Below are 13,813 nucleotides of genomic sequence, written 5' to 3'. Positions count from 1 at the left end.
TTCTGAAAGCACATGACCTGTAGAATAAAAAGTAGATGCTATTTATTTTTTAAAGCCCTGCAATATTTGCGCAAATGTTTATCAAAACTATATTTTAACAAAAAATGCATTGCGCCTTTTTTAAAAATGGTGAAAACTGAATAGACTCAAAAGTGTAAATATCCAAATTTCTCTAAAAATCTGAAAGTTTTAATTTTTTGCCTTACAGCCTTCAGAATTTATGAAAGATGCCCCAAACTATATATTTTCTGAAAGCATATGACCTCTAGAATAAAAGCAAGGTGCTACTGATTTTTTAGGCCCAGTGGTATTTGCACAAATGTTTATCAAACAATATTTTCGCAAAAAATACACTCAATCTATTATTAGCAAATAAAACACAGCTAATTTTAAAAAAATTCCTGCTAAATCCTTACTAAATATAAAAGCTTAAACTGTATTGAGTTAATAAATAACACATATTTCTAATTTTTACATTGCGCATTTTGTAAAATTGTGAAAATCGAACGTACCCAAAAATTTCTCAAAAAGTCTGGAGGTTTTAATTTTTCACTTACAGCTTTCAGAGTTTGTAAAAGACTCCACAAACCATATATTTTCTGAAAGCATATGACCAGTAGAATAAAAAGAAGGTGCTACTGATTTTTAAGGCCCCCTGACTTTTGCGCAAATGTTTATCAAATCACTATTTTCACCCAAAAAACACTAAAGTCCTTATTTGCACACATAAAAACACTATATAACATACGTAATTCCTGCTAAATTCCTACTAATGCCTTGTTCAGTGGGGTGTGCTAAAGCATACGCATATGGAGGGCCATATTTACCTGCACAGAGATACACAGGTATTCTGTGCATTCCTGTGCAGCCAGTCCTATTCATGTAAATTGGGACGCAGCAGCTGCAAGGACAGATCTGACATCCATGCGGGTGTAGGTGCATGGACCCAAAATACAGACAGCGTGAGTTCAGGGACATGCACCCACATGGATGGATGTCAAGTTGACAGCAGTGGCTGTGTCCTTGCAGCTGCTGTGTGTCAATTGAAATGAATGGGACTGCCTGCACAGGAATGCAGGGAACACCTGTGCATTGCCGTGCAGCTGCTGTGTCCCAATTAACATCAATGGGACTGCCTGCATGGGGATGCACGGAACACCTGTGCATCTCTCTCTGCAGCTAAACACTGCCCTGTAGAAGTATGCCCTGCATGAAGAAGGCCTTGGGCTTTGTTTAGAAAAACAGCAAGTATTACCCCAGCTCCACTTCTAATAAGTCCATAGACTGTAGTTTGATGCTCAAGCCAGGCCATTCAATTCCCATAAATATGAACTGAAGACAGAAGGGCTGGCGACTCTGCGTGCTCTTGAACAAAAGTACTTTAATGCGACAAGGTAAAGAGTATATTCTGACGTGTTTTGGCTATAGAGCCTTCATCAAAGGGCTTTGTTTAGACTTACGGTTTGGGGGGGGGGGGCGACAAAAGTGCACGATTGAGCTACATTTCTGTCACACCAACCACACCCCTTAAGCTGCAATAGGCAGCGGATGGGGTTGTGTTTACATACTGGGGCTGCAATGCTTTGTGCCTGTGGCAAAGTTGACCTGACTTGTAGTGACACCACCTGCCAAACGCTACACATTCAAATTAATAGGTAAGTGCCAGAAACGCCCCACAACTGCATGAAATTACAGTGCATTTGTCAGCAAAAATGGGGTTAAAACAGGCAGGGAGGAGACATTTCATTGCTTCCTCACTGCTTGTCAGTAGCCTCTGGAGCATAGCCTCAGGCTGCATAGGCAAGGGCGATTTAGGCACATGTCTAAATCTACCCTTAGGACCCTTTCACACAGGCTGTCCAGATTGGCCTCTCAGTTTTTCAGGTGGACGTGATCAGACCCTCCAGTCACCCCTATGGAGCGTAAGCAGAGACATGTCCACTGACATCCACCTCTATCCAATCCTGCCCCATCTGGCGGATCGGATATGATTGGATGAAAATGGACAGGCGGTCTGTTTTCACCCGATCTTCCCCTAGAGGAGAGCAGGACTGTGTCCGCCTCTACTCTACACAGCTGAGCGTAGATGGACCTGTCATCCAGGGGGGAAATAGCAGACCGATCCGCCGCTGAGCAAGCAGATTCTGTCCCACGGAGGTGCCTGTGTGAAAGGGACGTTACTATGATTTTTTTTTATTTTTTTAAACGTTTAAAACCCACCCCCCCTCCCTCCTAACAGCTGGCGATCCAGGATCCCTCCCAAGCAGCTGTTGTAGTCAGCAGGAGGCGAGGAGGGAAAGTTGGCCGGCTACAGTATGTGGAGGGATCCCGGGAGATCGGAAATGCGGGGCACTACAGGGGGTCAGAATGGCGGCGGTGGGGGTTTACATATTTTTTTTTTGCCCATGTGTGCCTCCCCTGCAACATATAATCTGGCAGGAGGGCAGAGGAGGGAAGCCGCAAGCTGCACTGTAGGATCATGATGCGGGGTGTGGGGGGGGAGAGAATTAGGTCTGTGGGGGGTTACCATGAGCTTATAACACAAGGAGGAATGAGGATGAGGACCTGGCCAGCTGCAAGCGGTTTTGTAAGTCCGTATGCTGTACAACATGGCAGTAAAAGGGTTAATCTGAATATAAAAGCTAACCACTAACACAGTGACCTATTTAATGCCTCTACCTTAGGTATATTATTTTCACGTGGAGACAATTGGAAAGCAATGAGACGGTTTACCCTTTCAACTCTGAGAGACTTTGGAATGGGGAAGACATCTTTGGAGGACAAGATTCATGAAGAATGTGATGCACTAGTGAATAAGTTTAAATCATTTAAAGGTTTGTATATATATTCCTTTGTTATTATCTATTAGAATATAGTAGGGTATTATTTCAGATAGGGAAACTTCTAAAGGATCCCTGTGCTGTAGATATCAACGCAACATATGAGAAAGTCTAAAAGACTACAAAAAAAAGCAGCTGCCATAAATAATAAATAACATTAAAATAAAATGCTGTCATTCAAAAGAATGTACAACATTAAGCAGCGATCATAAAATAGGACACTGATAGGAGTCCTCTGAGGAAAGTTCACATATTTAATGTTAAACAATCCAAAACACCAGGTGAAGCAGTGGCTTGTTAAGCCCCCGTACACACGAGTAGAAATTCGGCCGGGAAATTTTGTCCGACGACCAATCTGACAATTTTCGGCTTGTTAGTATGATGCTTGCGACAACCGACTCCGACTTTTCGGCCGAAAAAATCCTGGTGTGCAGGCTATATAATCTTTGTCGACCGTCAAAACACGACCGATTTTCGTCTCATTAGTACAGATTTCGATGGGGAAAAATCTTATGAGCAAGACTAGGCATGCTCAGAGATGAAAGAACACAAAGAAAGCAATCCAACACATGACATGACATCTGAAGTAGAATTCTGTCATGCGGGGAAAATTCGTGTGCAGTCTAGAGCACATTCCAACCAACAGACACCACTCTGGACAAAAGACGGACGACCGGTCGGCGGAAATTAGTTGCGTGCGTACGAGGCTTTAGGGAAGGTAAGTGTGGCAATTCAAAATGATAGCTGTACCATCACTGCACCTCGTGGATCCCTCTCCCCATGGTAGAAAACTCACCGTAATTCACTCAAAACTGGCGTTTCGTCAAATAACCATAGGTGCTTAAATAAGCCAACAATCCTCCAGGCACAGACTCCTTCCTCACAAGAAACACGATACGAGGGCACACTGAGTGATAGTAGGGGATAAACTCCAGAGTGTAATCCTTATCCAAGCTGACAGTTACTTTATTCGTTTTCTTCTTTCAGGCAAAGATGTATGTGATCAAACGCCAGTTTTAGGTGGATTACGGTGAGTTTTCTACCATGGGGAGAGGGATTCACGAGGTGCGGTGATGGCACAGCTATCATTTTGAATTGTCACACTTACCTTCCCTAACAAGGCACTGCTTCACCTGGTGTTTTGGACTGTTAAACAATAAATATATGGACTTTCATCAGAGGACTCCTATTAGTGTCCCATTTTATGAGCGATGTTGACATATGAGAGCTGCTTAATGTTGTACATCCTTTTAAATGACAGCATTTTATTTTATATAGTAGGGCACTCATAGGACTTCCATAGAAGAAAAGTAATACTGTAATGGTTGCTTTATTAAAGTGATGTCAAGTTACACGTTTTTGCCTTTCTCGAGGCAAAAGATGCATAGAAAGGTGCCTAAAAATACCATCTAAAAGACCACCTAATGACCCCATAAAGCAGACATGGGAGTAAGTCACACATGTGCAAGTCTCAAGTCTTAACCAAGTCCCAATTTACTGTGGTGAAAAGCAAGCAAGTCAAGTTGAGTCCCTGCTAGAAGTCAAGCAAGTCAAGTCAAGTCATTTATTTTGGTCAAGTCACAAATCAAGTTAAAATACTGATCTACCCCAATTTTCACCTTTAAATCAGTTAAAAGTTAGTGGTCAGGAAAGGTTTTGTTTTATTTTCAACATTAACAAAATTGCTTAGTGCTTTTTTCTTGGCATATTAAAGTAACACTTTGAATGCCCAAACAGCTCAAAATATTTCGTCCAGTCATGTTTCAACACCACAGTCGCTAAAAACATGTTAAGTATTTCCATTGTTAAACAGCCAGTGTCCTAAAAATCAGAACACACTGAGGTGTTTTAAGTGACTGTGGTGTCAGAAACATAACAGGCACATTAATTTTGCTTTAACACATCTTGAGAAAATGCAAATATTTAATAACTTAAAAAAAGTAAAGTCATTTTGAGTCATATGTCTCAAGTCAAAGTCAAGTCTCAAGTCATGAATACCAAGTCAAAGTGAAGTTGAGTCTTTTATTAATTTTAGTCCAGCAATTCTCAAGTCCTCAAACTGGTGACTTAAGTCAAGTAATGTGACTCAAGTCCCCCACCTCTGCCAAAAAGTTTGTCTCAACTCTCCAACTGCCAGTTTTGCAAGACAGCTTTCCTGACACAAGCATGCCGGCATATACGTATGGGTATAGGCCCCGCCCCTCACCCAATCAGGACTGGTTATACTATATAAGTGAGTCGCCTCCCCTAAGGCAGCATTCTCTTTTTGTTCCTCAAATGCTCAACCGGTTATAACTAGGGAAAGAAGGTTTTTATTTTTGCCCTCACCTTGCTGGATTCATCTGGCCAGTCGCACAGGTTCAGCCCCTCCTGTAATGAAGCTCCCTCTGTTCGGGTGTAAACCGCCTATACGAGGGAGGCCTCCCCCAGCTCCTGGTACTGGGGTGCAGGATACTGGTCTCTGGATGCAGGTAAAACAGTTCTGCCTTGTTGTTGTTGTTGGGACTGATCCAGTCTCCCCCCCCCCTGGTGAGTTGTGGCCCCACACACTATTTGGTTAGTCTGGCACTCTGTGTATGTTTTGTTTCCCTTGCAAAATACTTTGTTGTTAGGGTGGCTGCCCCCTTCCAAGATGGCTTCTTGTCTACTTCCTGTGGCTGTACTGCGGGCTGCCCTTTCCAGATGGATGTGTCTATGGGGATGGCGCCCGGCAGACTTCTGCTCGACAGGGAGCAGCAAGATGCAGTTGGGATAACTTCTGGCTCATGGTAGTAGCGTCCGGGAACCCCCGCGGCTGCCTGGGGGTGTATTGGTGCCTACCTGCTCAGGAATAGAGCCTCTCCCATCACCTTAGAGCCAGTCAGGGATGTGTGCTGCACAGGTAGGCTAAGCCATAGGCTGTCATTGTTATTTCAGGCTGACAAAGTAGGTTATTTGCTGTTTATAATTCTGTTTGTTTCATTAATGCCTCACAGATTTTGTTTTGCTGCAGTACTGCTAATGCAAGGCCTGATATGTAGGTGTTGCTGTGCAAAGTTGAGTATTTCCTAAAAACTCAGCAATGCCTGGCTTGGATTACTGTTTATGCTGTAATGCCTGGGTTTGCTTTGTTTAACCTTTGCAGACCAGTGGCCTAGTGTAGGTTATCTAGCCAGGGCTATTGATCTGAGGTATACTAACCCTTCCTTGTGCTGCTATGTGTTTAATGATTGTTATGCATTAACCTGTTATGTCTAAATGCTGGAGTAAAGTTCAGTGCTCTGCTTACGTTTACAGTGCCTTAAGTAATTTGTCTATTACACATCTATTGGTAATTTCCTTTTCTGAGGGAACAATCCTAGCTCACAATAGCATATTCCATTTTCTGCTTTAATGTCTGCAGATGGATGTGTGGATGGCCACTGACAGTATATTATTGCTAAAATCCTAGTAAGTACTTCCAGGTATCATGACCACAAACCTGCAGCTCATATCCTTGAGGTATGAGCTTACCAAGAGACTAAAATGGAAATGAAGGGAATAATGAGGCTCTAACACATAGATGCAATTGATCATAAATGTAAAATCACAACCTCAATAGATATAATAAAAATCACCAGAAAGTGCTAAGTATCTGTGCAAAATGGGAATCAATTACCTATAGATATAGGTGATTGTACAAAATGTAAACTTAGCCAGATGGTGAAAAAGATATATATATATATATATATACATATATATATATATATATATATATATATATATATATATATATATATTGTGACAGGAAGTCAGGTAAATCTGGGAATGTAGTCACTGAGAGGAGACACATTCCCACCTGCTTTGAAAAGTTCACTAATTATTATAGGGTGTCGGCTGCCAAAGGCAGCAGGAAGGTGTAAAGAAGTTGAAAGGCCTTCAGCTGTTCAGAATGAGGAAATTAAGGCCTCTATAATTTGTCCAAAGAAAGTCTATGCATTGCTGCCTCCTGTCGCCGTGTGGGCTGGGAGAGGAAGGCAGACAAACTGCTGCATCCTGACGCCATGTGGGTAGAGGACAGTCCTGTGTGCCCCCTGAAAGCTGAGTGAGCATGGGGAAGACCTCCTGAAGCGGTGTGCGCTCAGGAGGGTAAAAACGAGTGAAGACGTCTCAAAGGTGAGAAGACGAAGTGTTTCTGTGTGAAAGAAAAAAAAGGGACATGTTCAATGGACAATGTTTGTGCTGTGTGAAAAGCAAACAAATGGACATTTGAGTGTCTGCTGTAGGATCAGCAGTGTCGGCCCAACAGTAGGTTGGGAAGACTTCTTAGGTAGGTTCCAGCGTGAGAAGGTAGCCGCCCACAGAGGCAAGGATTTATTTTGTCTTTTATTTTATTTTGGCTGTTTTGACGCTTGCAATTGTGTGAAGTAAATTGCATGAATAAATCAGTCTTGTTTTCAACCTCTGCTCGGCTATCTCTCTGTGAAAACGCACCCCCAAAAGGGGTCATCCACGCCTACCACCGAGCTAATCCCTTACATATGGTGGAGGTATGCAGTGGGCATAAGCAGAGATCCCTGCAAGGAAGTGCAAATGTTTGATGAACTTTATCTGGTGCATGAGATTGCACAATCTATGTGTGCAGGAGAGAAGATCCTGACAGAAAAAAAAAAGTGTTTTAAAGAGACAGGGGTCTCAAAATTATTTGATGAACTTTGTTGTGTCTGGTGCAAGTGACTGCACAAACTGTGTGCGCAGGAAAAGAGATCTTGCAAGAGAGAGAAAAACTACATGTGTTAAAGAGACAGTGGTCTGAAATTTTTTTTTGCTGGACTGTGAAAAATTTGTGGAGTTATTGAAGATGGGGCGATCCAAACGCCTGAAAAATGCAAAGATAGATGAAATGAGAGACCGGATTCTATGGATGGAGGGGATGCTACCATTTGAACCAGCCCCACCCATGCCTGAACGGAATCGGCTAAAGAGAAAAGTTGTTGTCCCTAGCAACACTGGGGCAAATGAAACTGCTATGGAGACGCAGGGTTCTCAGATGAAAAGTAAACCCAAAATGGGGGAGATGCTGAAACAACGGAGCTTTGCAGCTCAACAAAAGGATCACCAAGAGAGCATGGCAGGCTGGAAACAGAGACGCCAGCAGCCAATGGAGGCCATCGGTTTGGAAGAAACCGAGTATGTGTGCAGGGCTGAGTTGGATGCCTTGCAACGGAGAATGGAAGAAAAGGAACAAGCCGTGGAATTGCTTAAGATGGAGCATAGAAACTTGCAGGAAACGAATGAACTACTCAAGTCTCATGTGTCACAGTGGGAAGAAACCACTGCTCTTCTTTTGGTCGAGTTGCAAAAACATCAAGACACTATAAAGGAGAAAGATACCATCCTTATGGAGAAGGAAATTGAAGTTAAGACTTTGCAGGAGCAAAGTATGTGTGAAATGTTGGAGTTGCGTAATCAGCTGGAAAAAAGTCTTCAGTGTTTGGAAACTACAAAAATAGACCTGCGGGGGGCGCAGGAACAGAATGTCGCTCTGAAAACTACATTGTCTCTCAGCGGCAACGAGAAAAGTGAAAGAGAGGCTAAATTACTGAGTACTGTGTATGAGCTCACCACTTTGAGCAATGTGGTAGATGAATTACGTGCAGACTGTGAAAGTTGGAAAGGTGAAGCCCAACGTTTCCAGCAGCAGTTAAAGGAGAAAGAAGCCTGTGTGGCAGAATTACAGTCTCATTCCCAGAAACTAGCCAATGAGGTGAAGGCTCTTATGCAGGGAAAAGGAGATTGTGAACATAAGAGGGAAAAAGTAGAGGCACAGCTTCTGGAATCGCAAGTCAAGGTGTCAGAAGGTGACCGATTGTGTGCTAAGCTGTCAGAGAAGGCAAACCGACTGCAGGTTGAGTTGGACAATGTTACAAATCAGCTTTCTCAAGCAGACAGCAAATCTAGAGAAATTGCGGAAGATTTTTCTATCTTGGAATCGCAGCTGCAAGACACGCAGGAACTCTTACAGGAGGAGAGGTGTCAAAAGCTGAGTTTTAGCACAAAGCTCAAACAAATGGAAGATGAGAAAAATGGCTTCCTGGAACAATTAAAAGAGGAGGAGGAAGCAGAGGAAGCAAAGAAAAACCTATCAGAGCAAGTCGCAACATTGCAAGCTCAGATAGCGGATATGAAAAAACGCATGGAAGAAAGCGTTGGTTCATTACAGTGTGTTGAAGATGTGAAAAAGAAGTTTGATCAGATGCTTGGTGAAGAGAAGACTGTGTCTGCAAAATATGCAGAAGAACGCACCCGTGCAGAAACGGAGGTGCGTGATAACGAGAGCAAAGCCCTGTTCTTGGCTCGCTCCTTGGAGGAAGCTCTAGAGTGTAAAGTTGAACTAGAAAGAGTTAACCAACAGCTGTGTACAGAAATGGAAGATTTGGTCCGCTCCAAGGATGATGTTGTGAAAAGCGTTCAGGAGCTAGAAAAGTCTAAGCGAGCCTTAGAACAGCAAGTAGAAGAGATGAAGATTCCGTTGCAGGAACTGGAAGAGGAATTCCAGGCAACAGAGGATCTGTCCCAAAGAGGGGATAGTGTGCCTGATGCAGTTTTTAAAAGGATCAGTGTTTTGGGGTCTGTCCTGAGTGAGCCTCAGAAATGTGATGACATGTGGCTTGAATCACCCCTTTGGAATAAACCGTTCCTTCAAAAACTTCAAGCATTGGAAAATGTATCATTAGAACTTCAGCAAACAAAGGAGCTGAGTAAGAAATGTGATGATTTCTCAGTTCAGGCTGAAAACCTAGTGGGGAAAACTAAGGCTGTTGGTGAAAACGTGAAGCAAATGAATAAGTGCCTTTCAGGGAGTGTTTCCAAAATGGAACTGGTGAAAGACGGGTGGCAGAAGTTTGATCGTGATCTTGAGATGCATTCCATGTGGAATTCAGATAGAGAAAAAGAACTAGGTGACCTTGAGCGGTCAAATAGTTCAGCAGAAAGGGCATTGAAGAAACCTGTAAAAGAATGTGTTGCAGTTCCATGCTTCTTCACTGATGCAGAGAGGAGGTCTATAATGGATACCACCCAGATCGCTGGGTTCAACTGTGTTGTTGCCTTTAACCCCTATGTTGGTGGAAGGAAAGTTGATGATGTTCTGGTTGGCTACTTCTGTGAAGAGTTTGGCAAGAAATATAAACTGAATATCAAATCAAATAGTAGGCCTTTACTGCGACTCGCTCAGGAGGGCGAAAAGTTTAAGAAGTTGATGAGTGCAAATGCTTCAGATCTGCCTATGAATATGAAATGTTTGAATGATATTGATATCTCTGGGAAAAGGAACAGGGGTCACTTTGAAGAAATGTGTGACAGCCTGTTGTCTCAATTGGAAAATCCTCTGCACAGCATCTTAGAGCAAGCAAAGCTCAAGAAGGAAGATCATTCCCTTTTACAACAAAAAGTCAATGATTGTGTACAGCTGTATGGAGAGGCAACTCAAGTCACAGAGGGATGTCAAGAGTCCCTACTTGGAACAAAGCTTAGTGAAGCAAAGGTTCTCAAAGTTTTGTGGAAAACATTTATGGATTGCAGAGAGAGGCGTCTTAAGAATGTTGAAGACATTAAGACTAGCCCAATTGAGTTGCCTATGGATCACGGTCCTCCATGGTGGATTGGACAGACGGTTATGAGGGACAAGCTGTCTGACATTTATGAGAAAGCTGTCAATGAAGATGACAGAAACGAGAAGGAGCAAAATGATGCCAAAAATGCAGTTGAAGAATGTGTATATGAGATGAGAGACAAACTGTGTGGCATTTATGAGAAATCTGTCAATGAAGATGACAAAACAGTTTCATCCGGAAGCTTGAGGATAATAGGAGGCTTATCAGTGAGTCAGCAGTGCCTGACACATGCGTGCCTGGAAATATGTGTCCCAACCCTAGGGTTGAAACAAGAGGGGGGGGTATGTGACAGGAAGTCAGGTAAATCTGGGAATGTAGTCACTGAGAGGAGACACATTCCCACCTGCTTTGAAAAGTTCACTAATTATTATAGGGTGTCGGCTGCCAAAGGCAGCAGGAAGGTGTAAAGAAGTTGAAAGGCCTTCAGCTGTTCAGAATGAGGAAATTAAGGCCTCTATAATTTGTCCAAAGAAAGTCTATGCATTGCTGCCTCCTGTCGCCGTGTGGGCTGGGAGAGGAAGGCAGACAAACTGCTGCATCCTGACGCCATGTGGGTAGAGGACAGTCCTGTGTGCCCCCTGAAAGCTGAGTGAGCATGGGGAAGACCTCCTGAAGCGGTGTGCGCTCAGGAGGGTAAAAACGAGTGAAGACGTCTCAAAGGTGAGAAGACGAAGTGTTTCTGTGTGAAAGAAAAAAAAGGGACATGTTCAATGGACAATGTTTGTGCTGTGTGAAAAGCAAACAAATGGACATTTGAGTGTCTGCTGTAGGATCAGCAGTGTCGGCCCAACAGTAGGTTGGGAAGACTTCTTAGGTAGGTTCCAGCGTGAGAAGGTAGCCGCCCACAGAGGCAAGGATTTATTTTGTCTTTTATTTTATTTTGGCTGTTTTGACGCTTGCAATTGTGTGAAGTAAATTGCATGAATAAATCAGTCTTGTTTTCAACCTCTGCTCGGCTATCTCTCTGTGAAAACGCACCCCCAAAAGGGGTCATCCACGCCTACCACCGAGCTAATCCCTTACAATATATATATAATGTGTAGTGCTGGTGCTCTATCCCTCTCAAGTAAACAATACACGTGTAGTGAATAAATGCACTAATATTAATAAATATAAATAAATAAATTGCTTCATGCAATAAAAATATATAAGGGAAAAATTACTCCAATAACAAAAGGAGAGTGAAGGTGTGAATTAAATATGTGTGAATGAGTCCCTCTGTTGAAGTCATTTGCTGACGAAACACGTCAGGGCGTGGTCACGCGGTCACGAATGTAGCCTACGTCACACGCCAGACCCGGAAGTTCGCAGCTAGGTACCGAGCAGTGAGCTATGAGGACGGGGGACAGCTGCAGGATGCAGGTTTATTTGATTCCACGCTTTTACATGTTTTATGATTGTAAGTGTAATGTTTGAGGGATTCTTCTGTGTGGGGAAATAAAGATTATATTATGCAGTATCACGCTATGTGACCTCATTACTTTACATGCACCACTTCATGCTGTTTGGCCCAATTCAAGGGAGTCATCGGATTTAGTGGTCGTTTTGGCTTTTGGAGGGTTACCTGGTTACTTGCAGTGGAACTTTGGCTTACATCCAGAGTCTGGAGGTGATCGGGAGGTCCCATAATTGACTACTTGTGGCGTACATACACTGTCCGTCTGGTGAGTTTCCAACCAAAAGGGTGTTCACAGTGGTGAGGTGGAGGTTTCTTCTTCCTTGTGGTGATGAAAGATTGAGGATTCACACTGTTTGGACTGGCATCTTTGGATGTTATTGGGACTCTATGCATGAACTTTATATACCCTTACAGAGTTATTCATACATTGATTCTGAATGTATTTTAGTTTATCAGTTTCACATTATGTGTGGAGAGAGTAGCGCTGCTAGTGTGTCATTTTAGGTGCAGCTACATGCTTTATCACCTAGGGAGAGATTTACTAAAACTGTTGCACTCAGATTCTGGTACAGCTGTGCATGGTAGCCAATCAGCTTCTAACTTCAGTTTGTTCAATTAAGCTTTAGCAATAAAAGCTGGAAGCTGATTGGTTTCTATGCAAAGCTGCACCAGATTTTTCACCATGCAGTTTTAGTGAATTAACCCCCTAGTGTATACACCTTGTTTATATATGTGAATGAGTGTTGAACACAAATCTGGATATGAATATGAAAGTGACACACCATGTAAAATTTACATGACTATAATGCCTCGTTTCCACTGAGTGGTACGGTACGGTTCGGTTCAGTACGGTACGGTTCGGAACGGTACACCTTGCGTTTCCACCGCCAATAGTACCCTTTCATGATAGGCGTGGTGTAGCCGGAAAGCGGTGATAAACGTCACTTGATAGGCGTGGTGTATGCCGGAAGCAGAGTAGAGAAGCGCGAAGCACAACAAACAACAATGGAGGAAGTAATGCAGATTTTGTTCCTGCTTCTTGGCATGTGGCAGTTTGTTACAAGAAGAATACAGCGTTCGTTTGAGCAAAGGCTGCAAGGAAAAGCACAGCTGAAAAATATATGAAAATCTTGAGCTGGGACGAGACGGACAACCCAGAAAGAAAAGCAAGACAAAAACGACAGCACAGGAGGGTAAGCTGTTGTGTCCTGTTAAGCAACCCTACAGTCTCAGCACCATGCACTGTCTTTACATCATAAATCCCTCACATAAAGTCTACTTGTATTTGCTGTATTCACATGAATTACTGCCTGTAATTGCTATTATTTCCCGTACCTGATAGTTGCATTTATTTAAAGTACCTGAACACACCCTCATTCACTACTACAGTGTATATGACATGTTTGCAATGTATTTTTTTTTTTTTTTTCAGTTAATAAATCTGTTGCAAAATCGGCGCCGCAGACCAACCATTTGGACATTCAACCGATCAGATGAATGGTGGGATGTGATCGTTCCAGGATTCACACACACACAGTGGGTGCACAACTTCAGGATGTCTGAAGAATCATTTCTGTTCCTTTGTACCAGAGTATGTGTTCCCCTGAAGAAAAGAGTTGCAATTGCACTATGGAAGCTGGCAACCAACAGCGACTACAGAAGTATTGGCCATCTTTTTGGTGTCAGCAAAACAACAGTGTGTCGGTGTGTGCAGGATTTCTGTGAGGTCGTCTGCTCTTTGTTAGTTTCCAAACAGATTTTTTCCATGACCAGCAAAAGCTTAAAGAAATGGCAGACTACTTTGAGAATAGATGGGGACTTCCTCTGTGTGTTGGTGCCATTGATGGGTGTCACATACCCATTATTGCCCCAAAGGAGAACCACTGTGATTACTTCAATAGAAAAGGCTTGCATTCTATCATCCTGCAAGGAGTTGTAGA

At 42.9% G+C, this 13,813-nt stretch overlaps 1 protein-coding gene across 1 annotated transcript in view; it reads left to right on the top strand.

Annotated features, from left to right (window-relative positions):
- Positions 1 to 13,813, top strand: part of LOC309551310 (cytochrome P450 2K1-like) — a 109,714-nt gene that overhangs the window by 53,026 nt on the left and 42,875 nt on the right. Inside the window, exon 4 of the mRNA XM_082251844.1 lies at positions 2,685 to 2,834. Within this exon, the coding sequence (XP_082107970.1) occupies positions 2,685 to 2,834 (150 nt within the window). The remainder of the gene's footprint in view (positions 1 to 2,684; positions 2,835 to 13,813) is intronic.

Source organism: Pelophylax lessonae (genome assembly GCF_965119305.1).
Source record: "Pelophylax lessonae genome assembly, chromosome: 3".
In the NCBI taxonomy this organism is placed as follows: Eukaryota; Metazoa; Chordata; class Amphibia; order Anura; family Ranidae; genus Pelophylax; species Pelophylax lessonae.
Note: the sequence above shows the minus strand (reverse complement) of the source record. Positions and strands in the feature narration are given on the sequence as shown.